Below are 25,008 nucleotides of genomic sequence, written 5' to 3'. Positions count from 1 at the left end.
CGGCTGCCAACCTCTCTCGTTCCAACTCAGCTGCTTTTTCTTCCTTGGCCCTCTCTGCTGCCAACCTCTCTCTCTCCAACTCAGCGTCTTTTTCCGCTTTGGCTCTTTCGACCGCCAACCTCTCTTTCTCCACCGCCTCTTTCTCCTTCTGGCTTACCCATTTCCGTAGTTCGGCGCCGGAAAGACCCATCTTCTCACCAAGCGCAACTAACTTTTCGAGATCCATTGTGTCTCGCAACTCGCAAATAAAACCTTGCCGCGTGCAAAAAGTATCTGCCTAAATCAGTCTATCGGAACACTCCCCTGCACTCGTTAACGAGAACACTGAACAACACACAAAATCGTTCCGATAGCACTATCAACAACTCGAGGCTCTTTCTCACTACTTTGGACACACTGTGCACCAAAAGGTCCTATGTCGCGGACGCCAGATTAATTGTCACACATGTCCCGTTTATTAGGGAGGCGATCGCCGGGCTAATTCCAAGAGCCGAAGTATCGGCCCCCCGAACCGCACCACGAAAGCGTGGACAATTTAGAAGTGGTCCTTTTTGGTGCGCCAGCGGACGCCGGCTGTGGCCCAAAGAACAAGTCAGAGCCGAGAGTTGATAAACAAACAAATTATATTCTCAATAATGGCAGATCGAAAACAATACATAAAAATGCACTCTCCACACTAGTTGCATACAATATGTCACCAATCAAACCAATCAATCAACGTACTACACAATACAATCAGCCACACTCAAAACAACGGACACAGACAACAATACGCACTACAATGCAGTCGCATGCATTGAACAACCAAGACACTTAAGGGCTAAAGAGATAGAAAACCTATTCAGTCCAAAGTCCTTGGAACAAAAGTCTGAATGATACTCTTCCGAGAATCACTCACTCAAAGTCCAGCGTTGTTGTCGTTCCGTAGCTCTCGAAATTTCTCTTCCAGGAAACCTCGCGTCCTAAAATGGCCACTCTCCAAGCTTCAAGCTTCTTCGCCGGAAATCCGTCGGCTTCACACACGCAGCTGTTGCCCGCGTCTTCGCTCGATAGCGGTAAACCCACGCTCTTGTCTGTAGCTCGAGCCTTCACCCCTCAGGTGGAATTCCTCTCTATCTCCTGCTTCGTCACTACGAACGAAACCTTCGCCGACTACCCGGCGGAATCCCTACGCGCTCTGGCGTTAACTTCCGTCACCTCCTGATTTCTCGTCTCGGCCGCTCGATTAAATACCTTCCGCGCCACCTTCCAGAACGTTCTCCTCATTTCGTCGGCGCGATGCGCAGCGAAGGCTGGGGAGAGGCACGAGACGGTTCGACTGCCCTCTCCGGAGGATGATTCACTCGGTCTGACCCCGCCTCCTTCGTTCTAGAAAAATCGCGGCCTTGCTGGGCCGCCGATGTGGGGTGAGGAGGATCGTCTGCGAAGCCGTGCTTTTGCGGGGAGAGCGCGCGCCCGGGAGCCTTGGATGTTTGCTTTCTTTTTTTTTCTTTTTACCTCGCGGCGTTTCTGCCGCCCGTTGTCGCAAGGATTTGGCGGCGCGCTCTTTTTTAGCGCTCGTTCTGTGACACCTGTGATGTTTGGGGGAGGCGATGCCCTACAGTCGAATTTGCTTGGTCTTGTCTATAATACGTGTTTATATCAAGTAAACTGAGTCTACATTTTCCGCGTCATTCCGCAAGCAAACTCGCTTAAACACGCTATCAGCAGAATCGACTATCTACCGTTAGATGAATATCGCAGGAAAGCTATCTTTACACTTTTGCAAAGGGTCTAACGAGAGAGACAGTCGTTACACTTACTGACTCCGAACAAAATGAGCGCCAGGAGCACCAGGATCATGGAGGCGACCACGATGAGGACGATGATGAAGAACCTCATCGTCTCGGCTTCTCCGTAGCCCTCGATGGTCGCCACGCTCCTCCTGGTGTCCGACAAACGAGCGAAAGGTAATGCGTCAACAACATAGCCTCCGAGATCGAGCTGCGTGAGAATCTAGGAGGTCTCGACGAGGAGCAGACCGGTATAAAATGCGCAAGCAAGCTCTCGTTTTGATTTAACTGCCCACACGAATGGTCACGGGTTCGACCCCCCGGCTGCGGCGGTCGCCTTTCGAAAGAGGCGAAACGCGACGCGCGTAGTCTGCGATCTCGTTGCACGTCAAAGACCTTTCGCACTCAAGGGAAAGGGACCCAACTTATTCGCCTTACGAAAATAGTGGTGTGCGAAACAAGGAGAAAAAAAAAACTGGTTCCAAATCTGCATGTTACACTGCAAATGTCGTCGAAAGACAATAGTCTTGCGTCTGGAGAGAGTGAACAAAAAGTTTACTTGATGTTCTGCGCAAGAAAATCGGTTAATGGTATTCTGCAGGCGCTGCGTTAGGGCGCCTCGAGCGTGTAGCGAAGGCGAACGAGCGCATCGAGGCACGTTAGACACGAGCGCCATCTGGCACTTATCTTTGAAATCGAAGGCGTGCAGCCCGCGGAGAAACATGCGCGCAAGTCTCGGAGGTGATGAGGTGTAGAACGCAAAGCGACGGGCAGGTGCCACCACCGTGACGTCGTAGCAAAGCGTTGGAAACACCTTTTTGAGCAACGCGTTGCACTGTCAGCGCAGCGCGACTAAACGCTACGTTCCTTAGAGTTATTTGTGTGTGCCTCTTATAGTATAAAGGCATACATAGAAAACATCGAAGCGTTGTTGCGGGGCCTCGGATATGCGCAATAATTGCTTCTTAATTGACAATCGTACAACTATGAACGCTTAGCCTTGAGCAATATTGGTGGGCGCTGCAGATGGGGTCGACCGTTTTGTGCCGTTTGAGGTATTGTTAAGGCGGACAAACAGACAAATGTACAGACAGACAGACAGTCAGACAGACCAAAATTTTTCTGTCGAAGGTCCCCAAGAAAGACTATCGTCTTTAAAAAAGGGGGCTCACCCTGACGTTAATGCTTGCTGTGCGCGTTATTCTTTCACTTGACCTGGGGTTATTTCCGATTCGTTTATAAAACTGCAAAGATCAGCTTAGCTATAAATGGACACTAAACAGGAACAATAACCTGGTTTAGATTGACAAACTGTACTCTGAGAACTCCAATTCCTTGTTTCACTATCAAGACTTCACCATTCGCGGAGAAAAACAAGGTTCAAGTTTCATTTTGAAACTTCGCGCCAAAATTTCAGTGCTTTCCGTCGGAAGTTCCTAACTGTACTTTTGGTATTTCCGAGGCATTCGCTGGATAAAATTTTCTGAAACTTAGTATGCTAAGTCTAAGGCACCCACAGATGCCAACATAATTCACTTTTATCGAGTTTAGGCTACGTAGGGCCCAGTAGACGCCTTCGGAATTTCTTACGTCACAGTGTTTGGGGGCGGGAATCTCAACGTGGTGTCGCCACAGACGTTTTATTTTCGCGCGTTTTCTCGGTTACCGTATAGGCGCCACGTGGCAGTGAGAGGGGTGTTTTTGGGACTGTGAAATTGTGCTAAACTAATGCACGAAAAATCGTTTTGCTTTTTAATGTCCTTTTAGGACTATTCGCGACAGCTGGGGACGAGGTAAATTCACTACTAAACCAAAACAGGGCAACACTTTTGTTCAGCCTAAAGATATAAGAGCAAAGCTACGTGTCAGAGCTTGTACAGGTTATTCGTGTCAAGATAGACTTGTGTTATACCTTCGCCTATAATTCCCCCCCCCCCTTCACGTCAATAAATAGGAAATAAAAAACAACAAGAAACGCAAGATGTTCCGTTAGCACTACTTCACGACAAAACGCATTAGGTTCTCCAGAAAGACTTCGCTACTCCCAAAGTGCTGTTCTGTCTCCATTGTACAGCAATGCTGCGTACGTCTCTATTAGATATAACAATTTTCTCAGTGTACAACTCGCATGATAATGAAAGAGCACTGACTGATTCGAAAAAAAAACGGGGAAAAATTGAAAGCACTTATCGAAGTTACCTGCAAGAACGTGATGTCGTAGAGCACAAATTATTACTCTTACCCCCCTCCCCCCCCCCCCCCGAACAAGGCGTATAAAATTTACACATTAGTGTTAAATAAGATAACAGCAACGGTGGAAACAAAACTGGTCCTTACTCTCGTACATGACCACGTGGAGCTGTGGAAACGAAACACAATATAACGACGGTTTAACAAAACGATATCCAGATATTTTATATCGCAGCTTAAAAAATAAGCTAACCACCATCTGTGCTCTAGGTTTGCGAGAAGGCTCGTAATCCTCAACTGGATATACATGCATCAACGAAGACGCCGGGAAATTGTAAATTGAGGTGCGTTATCGCAAGCAAACGTTCATTAACCAGTCACCCTTACTTATGAAAAAAATTTTTGAATTCTCTGAGTTTTCTTGTGATAACGGCATATAGATCACCGGCATAAATCCACAAACTTCATAGGGATGGGGGGCGGGGGATACATCTTGTCCTGACGGCCACTTGGTCATCACAAACTTTGTAGGTTTTGCTTAACTGACATGAAAGCTGAAATCAAGTTTTCAAATCAAATATAAAAACGAATGTGCTTCCCAGGACGTGCAATTGCACTGTGTTATTGAGTATTTTCGGGAACCGATGAAGTGGAAGTTGCGATTTCAGTAGTCTGATATAGTTGAGTGGCATGGCACGCTAGTAAACGCTAGAAAAAACAAAAAAGAAGAGGTAATAAAAAAGTTGAACGCGGTATACATAACTGCCATTTAATTCCAACGTTCAATCTTTGAAAAAGAAATATCAAAGGGAGACACTTGCAAAGGTTGTGTGCCCCCCCCCCCCCCCAGCTTAAGCACAAGGAAATGCAAACCCCTCCCTATGATTGAGATCACTGATTTAGATAGCTGTGTCATCGTTCTAATTATGTTTTTTTTTCAAAACACTTGATCCAAAGCCTAAAGCATACCTGGCCGATGTAACATGTAAGTATCGAGATATACTGCACTATTTTTCGAACACCAGCAGGCCACTCTTTTTCGTCAGACATCATTTTTAGAGCCTATATGCTACGATGAAATATCCTTGCCTTGAGTTGATAAACAGTTGTTACGGTGAAATCGTTTGACGTAACTAGTATACTCTTAATTCTACTGTATCTTTTGTCAGCACTCAATCTGAAATAGCTATTTTTTTGTCCTCGCTGAATCTCCCGCACGTTTGTGTTCCTGGCATTTGCGCTTCTCTTTGATGTTTACACATATTTATGCAGTTTGGCATGTTTTTTACCAAAGCAGATGACGTCAAGAACTAAACAATATGTGTAACACGATTCTTAAGGCGAAATAAGTGAAGTGAGCAGAAATGGAGATGGAATTTCAGCCCATTTTGACACTTTACACGGTCGAAGGCGTTTGGTGAATAACAAGATGTTATTGTAAAATCATTTACGAACTGTTTCCTTTTGTCGTGGTTTCGTAGTGATGCCTTCTGATACATTCTTCGTCACTCTCATCATCGATCGTGCAATAATCAACCACTACCGCAGCGACAAAGACTGACGACGCCGATAACATCCGCGCAACTTTGTTCTAATCTCTGGAGGAATCGCCAGATACGCGAGAAGAAGTGGCATTTGAAAAAGTGATCTCAACATGATGTAATGGTCCCGCTACGGCCGACATAAAGTGGCATGCGGTGGTGTTGTAGTATTGGTGAATACATTTTTCGATCATAAGATCTCTGGGCTAGTGGATGGTGTCCTCTATTCAGGGTTCCACTAGCCTTTGTGTCTCGCTGGACTTGGTTCAGTAGATCCCACCGAGTCTCCCGATCCTTGATAGAGAGATAGGTTTTTATCTGCATCGGTCAAGCTGTTGTCCTCAGATAGGGGATTTTAGCTTCCCTGGCCGGGACACAAAATCACACTTAATGTAGCCGAGAGTTGACCATGCGCCACACCACGGACTGCTGTGCGAGTATATTGTGAGACTTACGTATACTGTTTTCTTCGAAAGTTGGGGAACGTCTACAACTAAACCACCCTCTTCATTGATGTCTACAGACTGCGGTAGTGTTAAAGCAGCATATTTTTTCACTCACCGCCTTCATCCATGCCTGAAAGTCGAGACGGGCCAGGTAGCAGAGAAACAGATCTTCTTCCTCTTCGCAACTTTCAGAACGTGTACTTGCAGTCCCTCGCGTGAAATAAACATCCATGTATTGCTTATTCTAGAGAGACTTAAGTTCATTACTAATGCCAAAGCCTCGTATGTCTCACCAATCAAAATATCCAACGTCGGCATGACAATCAATGGCACCAACGGTGGCATGATGACGTGCTGTGACATCATCAAGTCCTCAACGGCGTCACGTTTTCACGTATTCTGACAATGTCGTCACTTAGTCCAAGATAGGCCGATTAACAGAGTTTCTGCAACACTGCATGACGTTGAGTAAATATTCAGGGCGCGGGCGAGAGACAATGTACTCCGGTGAGAACACCCATTTTTGTTAGTGTTTCATAGAGATCCTTTATGTGTTTTCACCCGTTGTCTTCTTAAAATTAGCAGAAGGGACTGGGCTCCTATGATGATGATGATGATGATGATGATGAACCTTCAGCTTTGCTGGCACTCGCCCACAAAGGGGCATCGGCCAAGAACTGGACGGCAGGATCATCAAGTGTGCTAAGTCAGGCATTGAGGTAGTCTCGTAGCCGTAGATAATAACAATAGGCTAACAGGGTAATCTCTTTGTTGCCCTTATGTACTCGCACACAGCAGAGAAAACTTCCCTGTGGCTATAACCTAATGTAATCCCTCCGAAGGATAAAATTAGTTCCACATTTATTTTTAAACCTAGCTTCTCAATTGGTTCGACCAGGTATATTTTCCTTTGATAAGCATAACGTTGACAGGATAAAAAGAAATGATCTATTGATTCCGATTCCTTGCAAAAAAGACACAACAGAGATGCTGTTAGTCAAGCTTTATGTAGGTAGTAATTCAGATGCGGAATTCTGCATCGTAATCTGGTGATTGTAATTTCTAACTGCCGAGATACACACCACTGTTTGTTCCAGCAATATCTCCGACTTTATCCAATAATAATTTTTCTATTTCTTTGTGCAAACAAGAATTTCTATATCTGAGTGCTTTTGCGTAGGCGAAATCAGGTAAAATAGGTAAGAGTGGTCCACTTCAAGATGCTTTGGCTAACGAGTCTGCCATCTCATTTGGATAAATCCTGCAGTGGCCAGGTATCCATAGCAAGTGAAATTTTTTCAGGTTTTCTGGTAATAAACTGCTAATCATACTCAATAATGTCAAATGTTTTGCTGTAGATAGTGCAGTGCATACTGAGAGAGAATCGGTAAGTATGACCGCTTCTGATTCGCTTGCAGGAAGTTTACGAAGCGCTAGAATTATAGCAAATAATTGAGCGATGAATATAGGCGTGTAATCTGGTAATCGAACTGAGAAAGACCAGTCGAGAGAAGTACAAAAGATGCCTATTCCAGCCTTTCCGTTCAATACGGATGCATTCGTCACAATAATGTTGTTTATGGACAGATGAGTCAAGTAATCTTTTAACCGAGTATTTAAATATTGAAGGGGCACTTGTTTCGTATTAGAGGGGAAATATCATCAAATTTAATTTCATGTTTTGAATTAGGCGTCTTCATTATGCCAATCTGATAAATATTTACATTGAGAGGCTCTAGCAACGCTTGGACGAACCTAATCTGAGGGTAGTGTAGTCTAGCCCATTGTGTTCCAAAGAATGCGGTTGTTTCTTGAATAAAAACGTATGAAGCTTGTCGCAAAGGCGAATTGTATAGTTTTAAGAAAGTTTGAACTGAAAGTATTCTAAACCGAGTTAACAAAGGTGGAAGGCGCGCTTCCACGTACAAAACATCATTTGCCACAAATTTGGGGAGTCCAAGACACAAGCGCAAAGCTTCTCTGTCTAATATTAATTGTCTAATCTTGTAAGCCGCGCTGCCTGAAAATAATACACACCCGAATTCCATAATAGGCCTCTGTTCTGTTTCTGTTCATGTATGGCTCATATGCTCCGAACTTGCGCCAGTCGTCGTTCTTCTTGATGTAAAACCTGCAAGTATGCGCGCCCGTAATGACATAATATGCATTCTGATTTCTTCAGGACCTTGTGTGTCAGAACGAATTATCTATTCAATTTCCAGCCACTTTACACAATGGTAAAGCTGTGTGTGTGTGTGTGTGTGTGTGTGTGTGTGTGTGTGTGTGTGTGTGTGTGTGTGTGTGTGTGTGTGCGTGAGCGGGCGTGTGCGTGTGCGTGTGCGTGTGCGTGTGTGCGTGTGTGCGTGTGTGTGTGTGTGTGTGTGTGTGTGTGTGTGTTTACTGGTGAGGACAATAAAGCATTGAAGGAATTGCACAGTAATGTGAATTTACCACTCAATTCTTGACCACCCCGCAGTGAGTGTGAGCCACATTTAACAGGTGAACCATTGAACCAGATGCGTGCATTTCTCTTAGCGCAATTTCACTCCCTTACATTTAGAAAGTGAATATAAAGCGCACTGCTTACTGCTCTTTGATCTAGGCGGAAATGTTTTAGGCTCGTGGGCTCAGATTTGGGTGCCCGTTAAAGAACCCCAGGTGGTCGAAATTTCGAGAGCCCTCCACACCAGCGTCTGTCATCATCATATGGTGGTTTCGGGACGTTAAACTTCACAAATCAATCAATATTCACTGCTCTTCCAAATTACAAGCAACTGTTATTTTCTCTAGCGTATCTATTTATCGATTCGAAGGATGATGGAAGTGGCCGTTATAAATTAACTTTCACCAGGCTTCCTTTTTTTTTTAATTTTCTCTTACTCCCTATCAGACGCAGTTCTTTCCCACCTCTGCTATTTCTGTGATCAGGAGGAAACAGTCAATTTTTTTTTATCTTGCCGTCATTTTAAGATTCTGGGAAAAAGAATACTTGCGCCACCTCTCTGAAAGCTGGACCTGGCATTAACAAAATCGTTTATTTATTTTTTTCATTTGGGGCCACTACTGTGAGATAGGGTCGCAAGGATGTTCCTTTTACTCTCAAAATACTATCAATGACTCTTAAAAAATAATTTGCTACATTCTACCTGTTTTATTATTTACGTGCTGCTAGCTGACAATTCAAATCAAAGAAACATAAAAACACCATCACGTTGCGAAGAGCTTGGAGAGAGCCTATACAAAAAAATGACTACAACAAGGCTTCGAAAATGGGTTAGGATACATACACATATCATCGCAAAGCAAATAAATAACGGAGAAAGAGAGTAATAGTGGGGTGGACACCAGTATTTGATATGGGAACACTAACACGGACGTTAAACCCCAGTTATTATAATATGCGATGTCCACGAGGTTTACCATGGTGGTGATGGTCTCTTTATTATACCCGAAAATGAGGGGACCAGCACAAATCTGGCTATGCTACAGTATAACAGGTGCATTGGAGAAGTGACTTACTTTCATAAAGCGAACGAGACGACATGCGTTTTCTCAAATTGCATATGCCTAGACTCAGCTGCAGAATGCAACACATGCGTTACCACGAATCCCGGACGTAGAAGCAGCGACTAATAACACCTTCATTGGACTCTGCCAATCCCCTGCATTGGATATAATACCTAGAGGAAAATTTGGCGCTAGTGTCTGCGCGGGCTCCTTCAGTGGCACTTGTACCTGTAGTATCGTAAGGGCGAAGAATAAGACGATGCATGGCCAGAACAAGAAGGAACAATGTTTATTCACGAGGCTGCTGTCTTGGTTTTAATACCCTGGCCCGAGGCCGGAGCATGCGCCGTGGCGAGGGGTGGAGGCACGTGTTATCGGTATGTTCTTCGGCGCATGCACCTGATAATCTACGATATATCAGTACCCCTATTGAATTATGAGATTCACAGCCTTCGGATCCGCTTCAAATTGATTACGCTCTTGAGATTCGCGACACTTGTTTTCCGAGTGTAAAACAAAGCGATATGAACTTTTATTTATTTGAAATTTGCTTCATTTATTTGTACACAAATTTTATTGCAAAAAAAGTTTTCGTGACGAGGTGGCGAATGTGAAACCTGGGCAAACTTAACCACCAGGGTATGCATCGCCATGCCATTGCGTTCCGAATTCGGCATCAAGACTTGACGAATTATTTTTCCCAACACAAGCATGCTTGTTTTTCTCTGTAAAGTACGCGTTATCTATTTGTGAAAATACCAGTACAGTATTATGCGAGAAACACTCAACGTTTCGTCTTCTCCGACGCTAGGTGCGCCTGTCCAAGTGGTCCGACCCCAACGCACCTATGGTTTTGTCGCAAAGTCGAATCAGCAGACCGTGACGGTGCGTATGCTTCGTCACAGTTTTTCGGTCGGTTTTAACGAGTTTAGGCAAGACGCGCTCGTGAAAAAAAAAAACAAAAACAGAAACTTGATGCAATATCCTGCAGAGGCATGAGACGCTGTATCTATGCGCCGTGGTGAGTGGACGACGCTTCGTTTATACTGTCAAAGACGACTCCTAAAGCTCCAACTTCGCAGCAAATCAGGAGATATAGTGGTCGTCAGCCTCTTTGAGAGAGAGAGTAAAACTTTATTGAAGGGGAAAGGGAGAGGGGCGTTTTAGAGCCTTTATGGTTGGGGCCCTACGTCCAGGGCTCCACTGGCCTTAGCCGCCCGCCGGACTTGATCCAGTAGTGCGAGCTGCACTCCTGGGTCCGAGCTAGCGAGGTGTGCCTCCCACTGCTCCATACTAGGTGTTAAAGGTTCGCCGAGAAAATTGGTTATGTCGCTTGGTTTACGATCGCACCCCCACGATATGTGGTAGAGAGTCGGTCTTCCGCCGCACCACGGACATACAGCCGGGTAAAGAGTTGGATGTATCGCGTGTAACTTCAGTAGGTGCGGAAATACATCCGTTTGAATTTTTCTAAGGTCAGTGGCCTCTTCCCCATTAAGGGATCTGTGAGGTGTTCCACATTTTTGACGCGTGAAGCGCTGGTGAGCTAGAATCTCCCTAGGTAAAATTGGCATGGTCAATGAAAGAGATGGATTCTCCGCTCGGTTACAAAACGCACGAGCTAGAGCGTCCGCCCTTTCATTGCCTTCGAGACCTGCGTGTCCCGGGCACCAGATCAAGCGATGGTGGTGAGTGAGTTTGGATCCTAGCAGCCTCAGCCCCATTGCTGGAAGGCGGCCCCTTAAAAAGAGCCGGCAGGCTTCCTGGGAGTCGGATAAAATAACTGATGGCTCCCCTCTACGCTCCTGAAACCTTAAGGCTAAGGCTATGGCCATCGTCTCCGCCTTTGTAGCCGAGGTCGTGCGTACGGAGGCACTCGTTAGCAGCGTCATGTTGTTATCGACAACAGTAATTATGTGTCTCTGCCAATCGAAACTGGCCGCATCGACGTACGCGACATTGGAAGCTGAGCCGAATTGCTTTCGAAGCCAGTTTACCCTCGCAGTACGTCGCTCAGCGTGAAAGTCGTGATGCATATTTTTGGGCACCGGTGCGATTGAGATTCGCCTGCGAACCTCTTGGGCTACGTCGACCAGCTCCTCATCAATGTGCTGTGGGTGGGGCGAAATTCCTATTCTAGTGAGTATCGCCCTGCCTGCTGAAGTTTCACTTAGACGATTCCTCTGAGACATGAGGACTGCGGCACTGAGCTCAGCATAAGTGTTATGTATACCGAGAGCTAGGAGCCGCTCGGTCGGTGTGCTGGTGGGTAGACCAAGTGCTGCCTTAAAAGCGCTTCTAATGAGCACATCCACCTGGCTCTCCTCACTTCTGTCGAGTGAGTGGTACGGTAGGCCATACGTCACTCTGCTCAAAACTAAAGCCTGGACAAGCCGGAGAGTATCCTTTTCTTTCATGCCTTTTTTATGATAAGTGATGCGACGGATCATTCTAGCTATCTGTTTAACCGTAGTCTTTAAGGTGGTTATCGTGTGACTGGCTTTGCCATTGCTTTGGACCCAGAAGCCAAGTATACGGGCCTGAGTAACCTCGGCTATGGCATGGCCGTCTACCTGTAAGTTTATGTCACCGTTACTTTTGTAATACTTACTGTGTATTCTTATGAGTTCAGATTTTTCAGGCGCACAGCTCAGCCCACTATTTCTTGCGAACTCTGCCACAGCTGTCGCAGCAGCCTGGAGGGTCTGCTCTTTCAGCGCCAGTGAACCCTTCGTAGCCCAGAGTGTGATGTCGTCCGCATACAATGTATATCCAAGGTGCGGGATTGCTTCGAGCTCGTGAGCAAGTCTGCGCATAGCTATGTTAAAGAGCAAGGGGGAGATGACTGCCCCTTGCGGTGTGCCTTTATTTGGCATCGAGAACGGCACCGACCTCGTGTCGCCTATCCCAATAGTTGCCGTCCGCCCAGAGAGGAAGGATTTAATGTAGTTAAATGTACGCTTTCCGCAGCCGATTGTGTTGAGTTCAGAGAGAATGGCCTCGTGCGAAACATTATCAAAGGCCCCTTTGAGGTCGAGGGCCAAGACCAAATGTTCGCCTCCCCTGGGTACGCAACTCATGACCTCTTCTTTTAAAAGGAGGAAGGCATCCTGGGTTGAGAGTCCGGAGCGAAAACCAATCATGGTAGCGGGAAACAGATTTTCTTTTTCAATGTAATTTTGAAGCCGTGTCTGTACTACTCGCTCGTAGAGCTTGCCCATGCACGAAGTAAGCGAAATGGGCCGCAGGGCTCCGAGCGATGGTGCTTTACCGGGCTTTGGTATAGTTATTATTTTGGCTTCCTTCCACTCCGGAGGAACGTGACCTTGGGACCAGCAGTGGTCGTTAAGAAATTGCGTTATCTGCTCAAGAACCTCAGTGCTGAGGTTTCTTATCATAGCGTTTGTTATACCATCCGACCCCGGCGCAGAGTTCCGATTGGCTGCCTGGGCTGCCGCGAAAACCTCTTCTTTCGTGATTGCGGCGTCTAATGTGGCATTCTCGCTGCCGATGTACTCTAATGTACATGGCGGAACCACATCAGTACCGATATAACGGTCTTTAAGCGCCTGGATCAACTCTCCGTCGGTGCCGGGGTAGCTGTGTACTATTCTTTGAAGAATGCGGTTCATGGAGGACTTAGATTTGTCCGGCTCCAGCATGGACCTCAGTATCGCCCACGTCTGGCTAGTCCCTAGTGTACCGCGGAGAGAACCGCAAAACTGCACCCAACCATCGGTGGCAAGTTTCGTTGCGTATTCATTCGCTTCCTCCGACAGAGCAGCGATTCGCCTGTAGAGGCAGCGGTTGAGGCGTTGTTTTTTCCATCTCTTGATCAGGCGTCGCCTACTATCCCACATGTGCAATAGGTGCCGGTCTATCGCAGGCGCCTCAACTGTGCGCGCTATTTTCTTAGAGGTGGCATCATGCGTTTCTCGAATGAAAGCAACCCACCCACTGACATCACAGGGCGTTTGCTCCGGCAGAGGGCGCTTTCGAAAGGTCACCCAGTCTGTCATCACAACGTCCCCAGCGACACGACGAACTTTTGGTGATGCTATAGAGGTGCTAAGAATATAATGGTCACTACCAAGGTTTTCATCGAGGTTTGACCACGTGGCATTTTTAATGTTGAAGGTGAAGGTCAAATCAGGGTACGTGTCCCTGCTAATGCTATTACCAAGCCTGGTGGGTGCTGTTGGCAGAGTGATAAGGGTAAAACCTAATTTAGACGTGGTGTTCTCTAATAACACTCCCTTGGGTGAATCCCGGACGTAGCCCCAAGCGGTGCTCGGAGCATTAAAGTCGCCCACCACCACTAATTGATCTCTGGTGCCAACGGCTCGAACTGCCTCGTTTAGGAGTGGGCCGAAGTCGTCATTCCGGTTTTTGGGAGGACTGTATATGTTTAAAATTTTCGTTCGTACTTTTCCTCGTTTTTGTGGGAAGACATCGATAATTTGGTGATTAATGTCAGTCTGATCGTAATGGTCTAGCGCAACTGTCATGAAGTTACTCACCAGCGCTGCAACGCGGGGGTATTTTGGATCGTATAATGTGTAATATCCCTGCAATTTGACGGGACGGTTCCCAACTTCTTGCAGGCATATTACATCAGGTGGGATTAGTGCCGAATGGATGTAATTCTGCAATGCCGCCGCTCGTTTGTGGAACGTGCGACAATTCCACTGCCAGATTTCTAGGTGGTCGGAGTTTTGCGTGGAATTAGTTCGCGCCATGGTGACTACTGCCTTTATTGGGGGGTGTCTGCTTTCTCCGTGATTCGACGGTCCTTCGGTAGTGGACTGCTCGCGGAGGTAACACTGACCCGCTTGTTGATGGCACGCTGAATGCCTACAACTGAGTCATTAACGTATCGTCTTTGTTGTTCCGTTTCTGCTGCAAACTCTTTCCTGTACTCCGAAAACATTTGATGCATTTGCTGCATCATCTGCTCTCGGAGTTCAGACGCTGCTCGTTGCTGTTGTGATTGGAGTTCTCGCATTAAGTTTCGCAAGCTCTGCAACTGTTCCCCCATCTGTAACTGGCTAACGTGGGCCTCCTCGCTAAACCTCTGAGGTATGTCTACTTTCGCCGTTCCTCCCTCCAAAGAGTGGGCTACGGTTGCCCTGGAGATAGCATGAGTGGCGTTGTTGTTCGCCTCTAAGGCGTTAAGCCTGGCTTCAAGTTTGGTTTCTAAAGATGATATGATTTTGTGGAACTCCCGGCGTTCCTCCTTAATCTGGCATCGAAGTTTCTCGTTTTCTAAAGCAAGCTGCTTATTCTCGGCAACCATTTTCTGATATTCGGGATTCTCAGTTAAGGGAGCAGATGGAGACACAATCCTCGTCCAGCTCACCGTGTTTGCTGGCTGGCAGGCGGCTGCCTCCGTCCCCTCTTTGGGCGGCGTCAAGATTTGTACCAGCGCTTTCTTCTTCTGCTGCTGATGCTGCTGCTGTTGCTGCTGCTGCTGTTGCTGTTGCTGTTGCTGCTGTTGCTGCTGCTGCTGCTGTTGTTGTTGCTGCTGCTGTTGCTGCTGTTGGTGCTGCTGCTGATGCGGCTGTTTGTTGAGTCGTTTTCTGGACGCAGACTGGGCTCGACCCTTTGAGGAAGCCCGTGACTTGGATCTTGAACGTGAGCGTGATTCCACTGACGAGTCCCGCTCGGAGCTGAACCAGCGTGGATGGTGCCTCCGTTTTGGCTGATCCACTCGGGACCTCCTAGGCGGAACGTGTTTAAGCTTCTTCTTGCACATTTTGTCACCTGTCATATGGTCCTCACCACATATCACGCACTTAGGGGTACACGCGTGTCCTTGTGCGGGTTCACGTGTTCCACACGTGGAGCATACATTGGCGTCGGGCGTTGGGCACACGTCAGTTCGATGCCCTGTGGAGTGGCATACCTTGCAAGCCTGCCTCGTAGGCTTGTGGGGATAACAGATGGCTTCCGCTCCCATGAAATAGACGCACCTAGGCAGTGTGCTGCCCGTGAAGGTAATGATGGCGGTCTTCGTAGATCCGAGCATGCGTGCCCGCTCAATCTTGACCCCCTGTGTTCTCACACGGAGATTCGCCATGAGTTCTGCTTGAGAAGTCCCCGACGGAATACCATGGACTATGCCTCGTAGGACGTCCTCAGGATCCGCCACATACGAGTTGAATGAGTGCACTCGTCCCCTGATATTCAGATGCGTGATCTCTCGCAGCTCTTTGGCTACATGCTCGTGGGGCGTCGATACGATGATAATATTCGAGCCCGGGTGGACGCGCAGCATGAAGCTACCACCGTCGAAGTGTCGGTGGCAAGCGTCTATTACAGCGGTGGAAAGTTCATAGCCGAGTATGTCTTTTACGGCGAGGCCTTTGTGAGGCCTAAGGATGATCTTTATGTCGTCCTTTGGCAGGGGCGGGAGCGGACGGCGACTTCTCGTACGACGTCGGCGCTTCACCTGACTTCCCTGCTTCGGTGGGCTGCTTGACGAGGCGTTGCACTCCACAGCTTCTGACGCGTTTTTCTGGTTTTTCTTCTGGTTCTTCTTTTGCCGGCGTGTCAAAACCGTGTGCCAGCCATCCTCCGTCCATGCGGCACCATCGTGGCGTTCCCCTGCAGACACATTGTCGACTTCTTCGGACGAACCCTGCGGTGACCAGGTCTGAACGTCCATTTGAGTGGTTTCTGTAGCAGACTCCTCATCTGTGTGAACCAGTGGCTGCTCCTGAGGAGACCTCGGTGTTTCCTGAAGAGCGTCCATCCGCCGACGCTTGAGACGCGGCCACGACGCAGAAGCCGCTATGCGGCGGTGCGTCTGGCCGGGCGCGACGGTCGCTGCCTCGAAGTTTTCAGCTTGCAGAAAACCGAAAAACAGCCACTCACCGCTGAAATTCGACGTTCACTGTTCGCTGTACTTTCACGAATCCGATGCACTTCAAACAACCAGAAATCGCCGAAAAACCATAGAAAATCTGCGGAGCCGATGCGACGCGCGTCCGCACACCGTGGCCCCCTCGAATTGCCGTCAGCCTCTTTGAACAACAGAGGCACTGCTTCAGCGCTTTTCGCCGCACCCCACTACTCGCGCTGCACGAAGAACAAAACTGAAACTGTGGAAAGAAGTCCGTAGACAGTTCGTCAGTTAACCCTATCCAATCCGAAGCCTGTACTTCCCACAATTCCCATGGAGGCACACGATTGCAGCGCCAGATTCCTCTTCAAGTATTATTGTATGAAACTCTGCGGGTATGACCTATGATCAGAGGACAACAACTGCAAGAACAGTATACGCTGTTGTGGGTCGGAGCCACTATTAAGGAGCAAGCAAGTGAAGACGCCGAAGGACGGAGAAGTTAGCACGCCATGGCAAGCAAGCCGCACCTTGTCCGTGAGTTGTCGTAATGACGTTCTTATTCCAAAAATAATGCAAAAATGGTGTAAAGCTCACGGACCAGCCAAAGCAGAACATGCCGCTTCTGCAGCCATTCCGAGCAGGCGCTATGTTCTCGCTCCGAAGTTCACGATTGAGCCGATGATATCGAGGTTGTTAGACCATTTTGGTTCAGTGCTCTGTTCCGGGTGGCGCACTATAAAATCTGCAGTGCCTATTCGCGTTTTTGATTACGCACTGAAGGGCCACCTAGGTCGTGCAGCGTTCGCGTACACCACAAGGTTCTTTATAAGAAACGATACGATACAGGAGTGCCACGACTCTGTTTTCACAGGAAACGCAAGTCCGTAGAATTGAGTTGCAGAAGAACCACAAGCATACTGTTCTGGAATGAGAAAGCGAAATCTTTTTTTATGGAGTTGCGAAACCAGCAGACGTGCTGCTACGGGGCTACACAGTAGACGTGCTACACAGTAGTCGAAGAAAAAACCGATATGGCAAACAAGGCCCGGGCTCGTACTCTTCGCACGTACTGCGTCGGTGGCCATGTGTTCCATATACGTGCGCACTCCTTATTCGGTTGCCTGACTGTTCCTATGCACTTTCTTTCTCCCTACGAATCGGGGCTCCTCCCTCCCCCTTGCTGCGGAGATTACCCTCACGAATGCCGTGGATGCACGTGGGTGCTGCAGTAACTGTTGGCACCGACGTCATTTCCGGTGGGAGAGCTTCCGTGCTTTCCGGACACGGCTTTTGCGGGCGTCTTTCAAGTGCCTGCATGCTTACGCCTGCCTGGCCAAGAAACGCTTTCGCTTTGAATGCGTTTGAGAAATGCATATGTACAACGTGATGGAGAACGGCATTATACATTAGAATTTCTCGAAATATGGAATCAACCTATTATGCTGTATAGGTTCCGGTAAATGTCTGTGACAGGTGCTCACGGAAATATTTCCAATACGTCAATTTTACTTAATCCTCCAGCTAGAGTTCTTTCTTTTTCTCGCATATAAGCATGTGTGAACACTTAAATTTTCTTCCGCAGATATGCTTCATACGACAACTGAACGTCTGGGCCACCAGGAACCTGTGTAAGCGGCCATTGACTTGTTTCGCACCATATTTAAGAAGACCCAATATTTACCTTTCTATTAACACCACCAATCGTATCCTCGTTTACGTAGTTAACCTGAAGCTGTCTATCCTGTCAACTCTGCAATACTTAACATGAAGACACTTGGCAACATTAAAGCGTGTAATCACGTGAGAAGGACCATTAACCATCATAAATAGGGGTGTGTAGGTCATGATTGAATTTATACTTCAAATGCAATGATCTCGCTTCCTATAATCAATTTTCATTGCAAAGGGAAACTGTACATCCATAAAGGTAACCATCAGTGCCAGTTTTTCATTTATCTTTCCATGCTTCGTCCCAGCTGCGGTATTCTCAGTCACTGTACACTCATCCTTACCTGATTGACCGATTGGTTTGCTGATGGCAGATAGAAGACCTATTCTCATGCGGGAGCTTATTTCAGCAACCACTTGACGTTATTAAAATGTCTGCATTTTATTGACTCCACAGGATGTACGAGTCGTACATGCGCCGCATCGTCTGCGTCATCATGTCAGTCTTCAGTGTGATTTGCGTCGTCGTCATCCTTTACATAGCATTGACGCATACGCACCAGCATAAATGTGAGCAGCACAAACCATTGATACAGTAGTGCGATGACTCCGAAGCGCTTTCACATGTTCGTTACAAGGCCCGCGTGAGAATGATAAGGATAGATTAATAATTATTAAAAATAAATATTTATTGTAGAGCAATTAGGCTTTCACTTGTGGTTTTACGTGCCACAACCACCGTGCGAACATGACTGCACGCGGTCGTGGATGATTCCGGAAATTACGACCATTTGGTGCTCCTTATAACGAATAGACATCTCACAGCACAAGGGCCTCCATCATTTTGCTTCCATCGAAAGGTGACACCCATGGCAGTGGTCACACCCAGGGCTTTCCAGTCAGCAGCACGAGCATCTTAGTTTACCGTCGTGGCGGACTGACTGTGTTAAATGTTATCAGATCAATCACACCTCTCTCAAAAGTGTGTCTCATTCTCATAGATAGATAGATAGATAGATAGATAGATAGATAGATAGATAGATAGATAGATAGATAGATAGATAGATAGATAGATAGATAGATAGATAGATAGATAGATAGATAGATAGATAGATAGATAGACAGATAGATAGATAGATAGATAGATAGATAGATAGATAGATAGATAGATAGATAGATAGATAGATAGATAGATAGATAGATAGATAGATAGATAGATAGATAGATAGATAGATAGATAGATAGATAGATAGATAGATAGATAGATAGATAGATAGATAGATAGATAGATAGATAGATAGATAGATAGATAGAACACTAATTAATTATTAGCTTCGAACTCGGAGTGATGGATAGATAAAACACCAATTATTTGATGGCTTCGAACTGTGCCACCTTTCTCACGATTCTTGTACCCCATTATGTTCTTCCACTTGCGCTAATCGCATTCATGTTGGTTTTTGCATGCCTAACATGACAAGCTGATATGCTAGTGAAGAGGCGAGTGGTTTCAACTAGCAGCGCAGCTGGACCCTCGAAGAGGTCGGCAACCCGGACCTTGAAGTCGAGCCGTCATCCCGGTATGCTTCACGAGCGCTGCACACCATACGATTGTCATACTGCTAATCATAGCGTGCAAAGACTCGGAAGGTAACAAAAAAAGTCGGATGACGTTAGAAATTATGAAGCCTGTAATGCAAAGGAAAATGACTGGATTTCGAGGCATCAGATCTGCACAGGACAGTTAATAGTTATGACTGATAAGCTATGGCCATTGACAGTGACAAGAGCTGAAGCAATTATATGCATAATGTGGAATGAGCTCGCGCATGACACGCATATCTGAGATTACTGAGAGGGGCCCTCGTCCTAGAGTGGACGTTGACCGATGACGATGATGAGCCTGATATTGAGTGGGCTGCTTAAATTTACATTAATTGAGTGGAATGCCCATTTGGCGTACTCGTGTTTAGACCTGAGCCGTACAGTATAGAATTCTGCGTCCACATCGTTTGCGAGTCATGAATGGTAGTTTACCAGTATTCCTCAAGAGGGTGGTATACATACAACAGCTTATTACCGGTACTTATCTACACAGCAAAAACATCGAGGCTTAAGTGCGAGTTCATCTTGAATTAAGGATGACGCTGCGAGCAATGGAAGGAAAGCTATGTGTAACCTCATGGGACAAGAGGAGAACAGAGTGGACCTGGCAATATTAAGGACACCTTTGTTGAAATTAAGAAGTATAAATAAGCGTGGGCCGGGCACATAGCACGTACACAAATAACCTCTGATCATTAAGTGTAACAGGCTGGATTTCAAAAGAATGCAAACGCGCCAGGTGGGAGGCCAAGTTAGGAAGGCAGATAAAACTAAGAAGCTCGCTGGTATAATGTGGCCGTAGCAAGAACAGAACCAGATTAATTGGCTGTGCATCGGAGAGGCCTTTGCCCTGAAGTTGGCGTAGTCAGGATGATGATGATGATGATGATGATGATGATGATGATGATGATGATGCTGATGATGATGATGATCGGCCAGCATGCAGCCAACCCATGTACTTCCGCTGCTTGAACGGCTCCGACTACGATCGCGGCGAGGTGATCTTCGTGCAGCGAGATGCGGGATCTCGTCAGCCTGGTCCAGGATCGTGCCGACCCTGGCACCCGGACAAGGTCTGCGCCCGGGATTCTCAGGCGCACTTCCGCAAGCGCCGGGACTGCGTACAGACTTGCGAGCGTACGTCAAAGCTATGCTACCGCACTCACCAAAGGTGTCGATGAAAGTCATGTGATTACAGCATGGAAAAAAAGCAGGCGAATTTAGGAATTCTTTTAGGGGTTCGTATATACAGAAAACACAATCAAATTAATCAAACAGAATATTACAAAACGCCAGGCGATGCCTAGAGAACGTACATTGTTGTGTTTAGGTGAAGTTCACTGAAGGTGACGTAAATACATTGTGCATATATGTTGACACGTTCAAATGAACCGAGATAACAATAAATCCAGGGCAAAGATAGAGGACGGTAACGGTCCTATTTCAAATGTTTTGTCCAGTGATAATTATTAGAATTCACACACGTCGCAATTCACATGGTGGTGATTATGGTAAGCACCTTTGCGAAGACATTCTCAGTGCTCCCAGAATTCTAATCTGGCTGTAGTAAATATGCGGTCTCCCAGAAATGCAATGTGCAGGCTGTCACGACAGCCTTGCTACTCTCATTCAACATTCAGAAAAGGAGGTAGTCCCTCCCTATTTTAAAGTAACTATAGGTTATTCTGCAATGGACGAATCGAAAACCGATGCATGCATTGTTAAAAGAAAAAAAATGTTGCTAAAATTAGTCAGCAGTTTTTGTTTTAAACGTACCTTTAAGTTATGAAAATAGCCGAAAGTCGGCTCCTCTGTGAAGCACGTTGCCTAGTCGTGGCTAAAAGCATAACTGTCGCCCTATATGCGCTATCTGCTGCCGTAACCAACACTGTCTGAAACTTAATCTCAATACAGCCATTGTGTTGTCTTGGAAATCCTCATCTGTGTATATATAGCTGAATTTCCTTTCATCAGGTGATTAATAAGTACTAAGAGCTGCAGGTACGTCGACGAAAACAAGAAACACATTTATTTGACGCATCGGTGGAGAATTGGCTTTATAAAGACCGATCACTGGTGGAAACATTGAATTCATGACGTTTTTGTTTTATGCCCACTAATTTTCTATCTCTGTCTGTCTGTCTGTCTGTCTGTCTGTCTGTCTGTCTGTCTGTCTGTCTGTCTGTCTGTCTGTCTGTCTGTCTGTCTGTCTGTCTGTCTGTCTGTCTATCTATCTATCTATCTATCTATCTATCTATCTATCTATCTATCTATCTATCTATCTATCTATCTATCTATCTATCTATCTATCTATCTATCTATCTATCTATCTATCTATCTATCGACCAGTTCGCAGAGACAAGCGTTGCCTGGGGCTCATCACGGAGAAGTTTCTGCGACCCTGCTCCAGGTCGGCCCAGGACAACCCTCGCCGGTTCTGGTACTACGACCGAGTGCGGCGGGTGTGTGTCAAGTGGGCACCCGCCATCACGTGCGCCTACAACGCCTTCCGCTCCGTCGGCCAGTGCAAGATGCTCTGCATGGTGCCGCACCACGACGAATAATAACGCGCATTCAAGAAACACCTGATCACACCACCTTATCTTTTTGCTTTTTTTTAACAACGACGCTGTCCCTGGTCGAGTATTTCATGTCAGGAGACAATCCTAGATCTTCTTCTCATCGTGTCACGGCTCATGCTGAGTCATAGATGATTTTTTTAGTATCTACTTTGGTTCCTTACTCGTATAAGCTATAATAATAATATAACAATTGAAGTACGAATTATTGGTAACTAAATACCGCAAGCAAGCTTATGCCGCAGAAATTGAATAAATATCACGTCGTATATAAGCCACTTCTCCCAGTACTCCCACTATTCCCTACTCCCACAACTCACCGCGACGCCCTCTACAACTCCCGCCACTTCTCACTACATATGTCACATCGATCAACCACTCAAAATGATTGGTTAAGCCAAGGCTCCTTTGTAATCAACCTGTTTCGCTGTTTCATCAGTGTGTGCCAAGCGGAGCTGGTCGAATTTTGTTTAACCTCGCTAACACTACACCTCTACAGCACTTTGCACAACGTTCGAATAACGTGGGTTTCTGACACAGATCGCTCGCCTGCAGTATTTTGCTGAACGGTGGTCTCAACGAGACACTTAGGGCTTTCGCCTTAATAAAGGTCTAGTGATACCTGTCGCTGCAAACGTGGCGCGTTATTGTCGACATGTGGCAAGGCCAAGTACCCCTCGACTCGAATGCTCGCTTCCCCTTTGGACTCTCTCTTCCTTTCTTTCTTTCGATGCCAAAAAGTAGGAATTAGAGGAAAGATTCGAATTGTTGTGCAGCCTCTGCTGTTTGTTAAAGGTCAATGCGACTGCAGGTGACGTGTTCGATTTCAATGGCGAAACCGTTCGAAACCGATGAAACCGGCGAAACTTAATCGCAGAAAACTATCCTGATCTTGACGGCTATGTGCCACTGAGTGGTCTACTAGAAGAATGTCCTTATCATTAACGAGTACCTATTGCGTTAACCCCACTTCTACATCCTTGTCCACTAAAGCTAATGAAGGCAAAAGTAAGCCCAACAAGTGGCTGCGAAACGGCAGCACGTGCAACGAGAGCACAATGAAACGGGAAATGCAGCGAGATGACTCCAAAGCGATCAAAGGCTTTCGCCAACGACGACGAGCCCTTAGATATATAAGAGTATGCGAACCCTTGGTTTCAGCGCGAGCATCTGTCTCTGGAATTCGGGCAACCGCGTCGTGTCTGTGAGTGTACGCGCTTTAGCTCGAATCTGTCTGCGCTGAGAATTGGCGTAGAAACAGCGTGGCTTCGCCCAGCTACAATCTATAGCAACAACCTGGAATTGACCTCGAACGGGCATCCTCTTGTTAAGACCTACAAACGACTTAAAAGCGACAAGATTACTTTAATTGTACAATTTCGCTGTTTAAGCCTCGCGTGGCTTAGCACAAATTTCGTAGATTTTTTTTTTTCAAGAGACAGTAGGATCGGGCGTGTTGGTATAACATGATAAAGAACTAGTGCTTACCAGCGCAAACGACAGGGCAGGAGGGGACAGGAGAAGGGACGAGACAAAGCGCTGACAGCGCTCTTTCTCGTCTCTTCTCCTGTCCCCTCCAGCTCTGTCGTTTTCGCTGGTAAGCACTCTTTACCACGTGAATTTTTATACCCATGTTACTTATATTTATTTACTCCAACTTTTGTCCTTTTATACGTATAGTACTACGACCCTTAATCTAGCACATAGTACTGTGCCTGCTGTGTTGTGAGGGTAGTGTCGTTTTGGCGGTATTTTGGGTTTACAGGTGGCAGGGACACTGTCAGACTTTCTGCCTTTTCGCCGGTCCCCCAGGTACATTGTCCTTTGTCTTTTGCCCGAAATAAACTGTAACTTCAGAGCTAAAACATCAGTTTCGAAACAATTACGTAGCCTTTGTGTGAGGACGCCTACCAGCACACTCACTTCGAAAGGGTAGATTTTCTTAGGGGTGAAGCACGTTAAAACCGCACGATGTCTCTCCGTTCGTGAACAGCCGTCTAGAGTATCCAGCACATGTAAAAACCCAAACATCTGTGAACAACGAGAAGGTTATCAAACGATTGTTAACCGGAAAGAGCAAAATAAAGGGCGACTACGCCGAAATAGTCCCGACATTTCGCCACGCATCGATCAAAACATATGACAGAACAAAAGGTAAACAAGAACAAAAGATAGGCTGTAAACCAGAAGGAAATAGAAGGCCGTGGTTCATGATGTGATCCACGATGCTTCGCCTCATTAGCATTCATTTTGTAAACGTGTCAATGTTGCAGACAATTGCTTCGGCTTTATGCTCTCCCATTGTTGAGTACCTAGTACTCTAAATCGTTAACTACTATCTCTAAACAACTAAGTAGTCTTCTGTATATTGCAGGTGCATTCGAACGTTGTTGGCGGGGCCCACGGGACGGCTCTTTGCTCTCCCATAGTAGAGTACCAGGTACTCTAAGTCGTTAACAACTTTATCCAACCACACCAAGTACTAAATCGTTAACAACTTTTTCTAAACACACACCGGTCCCATAGGCAAACTTTCCTTTGTTCGGTATGGTTAGTTGTGGACTGATCAATATACTGTATGGTATGTTTCTCTATGCTATGGTGAAACAGCGCACTTTTGATAGGGACTATCTCTGACCATGTTAATGTAGGCTATACTTCCCATACGGTATAATGTATTTTGTTCTTGCCTAAAATAAAATGCAACTTCAAAGCTAAGAAATCGGTCCGGGAATGTTATGTAGCCTCAGCCGGAAGGCACCTATTCGCACCCTCACTTCGAAAGGGTAGATTTTTGTTTTTCAGCCGCATGGTCGGCGTAATCTACACGAATCGACGCTTTCAAAGGTCTGA

At 46.4% G+C, this 25,008-nt stretch overlaps 1 protein-coding gene across 1 annotated transcript; it reads left to right on the top strand.

The window, feature by feature from the left end:
- Positions 1–16,765: 16,765 nt before the first annotated feature.
- Positions 16,766–22,492, top strand: LOC119168260 (uncharacterized). The gene is made up of 5 exons (XM_075865644.1): positions 16,766–16,837; positions 17,886–17,931; positions 19,453–19,551; positions 20,516–20,713; positions 21,926–22,492. Exons 3-5 carry the CDS (start codon positions 19,458–19,460, stop codon positions 22,138–22,140), a joined length of 507 nt encoding a protein of 168 aa, XP_075721759.1. The 5' UTR covers positions 16,766–16,837; positions 17,886–17,931; positions 19,453–19,457; the 3' UTR covers positions 22,141–22,492.
- Positions 22,493–25,008: the final 2,516 nt, after the last annotated feature.

This window comes from Rhipicephalus microplus, chromosome 6, assembly GCF_043290135.1.
Source record: "Rhipicephalus microplus isolate Deutch F79 chromosome 6, USDA_Rmic, whole genome shotgun sequence".
Classification (NCBI taxonomy): Eukaryota; Metazoa; Arthropoda; class Arachnida; order Ixodida; family Ixodidae; genus Rhipicephalus; species Rhipicephalus microplus.
This window is presented reverse-complemented; position numbering and strand designations above follow the sequence as displayed.

Bases quoted from the DNA above. Each gene is read 5' to 3' on its own strand.
- LOC119168260 (XM_075865644.1), top strand. From the start codon at position 19,458: ATGCTAGTGAAGAGGCGAGTGGTTTCAACTAGCAGCGCAGCTGGACCC. The intron at 19,552-20,515 runs GTATGCTTCACG...ATGATCGGCCAG, and splicing joins GAAGTCGAGCCGTCATCCCG to CATGCAGCCAACCCATGTAC. The intron at 20,714-21,925 runs GTACGTCAAAGC...TCTATCGACCAG, and splicing joins CTGCGTACAGACTTGCGAGC to TTCGCAGAGACAAGCGTTGC.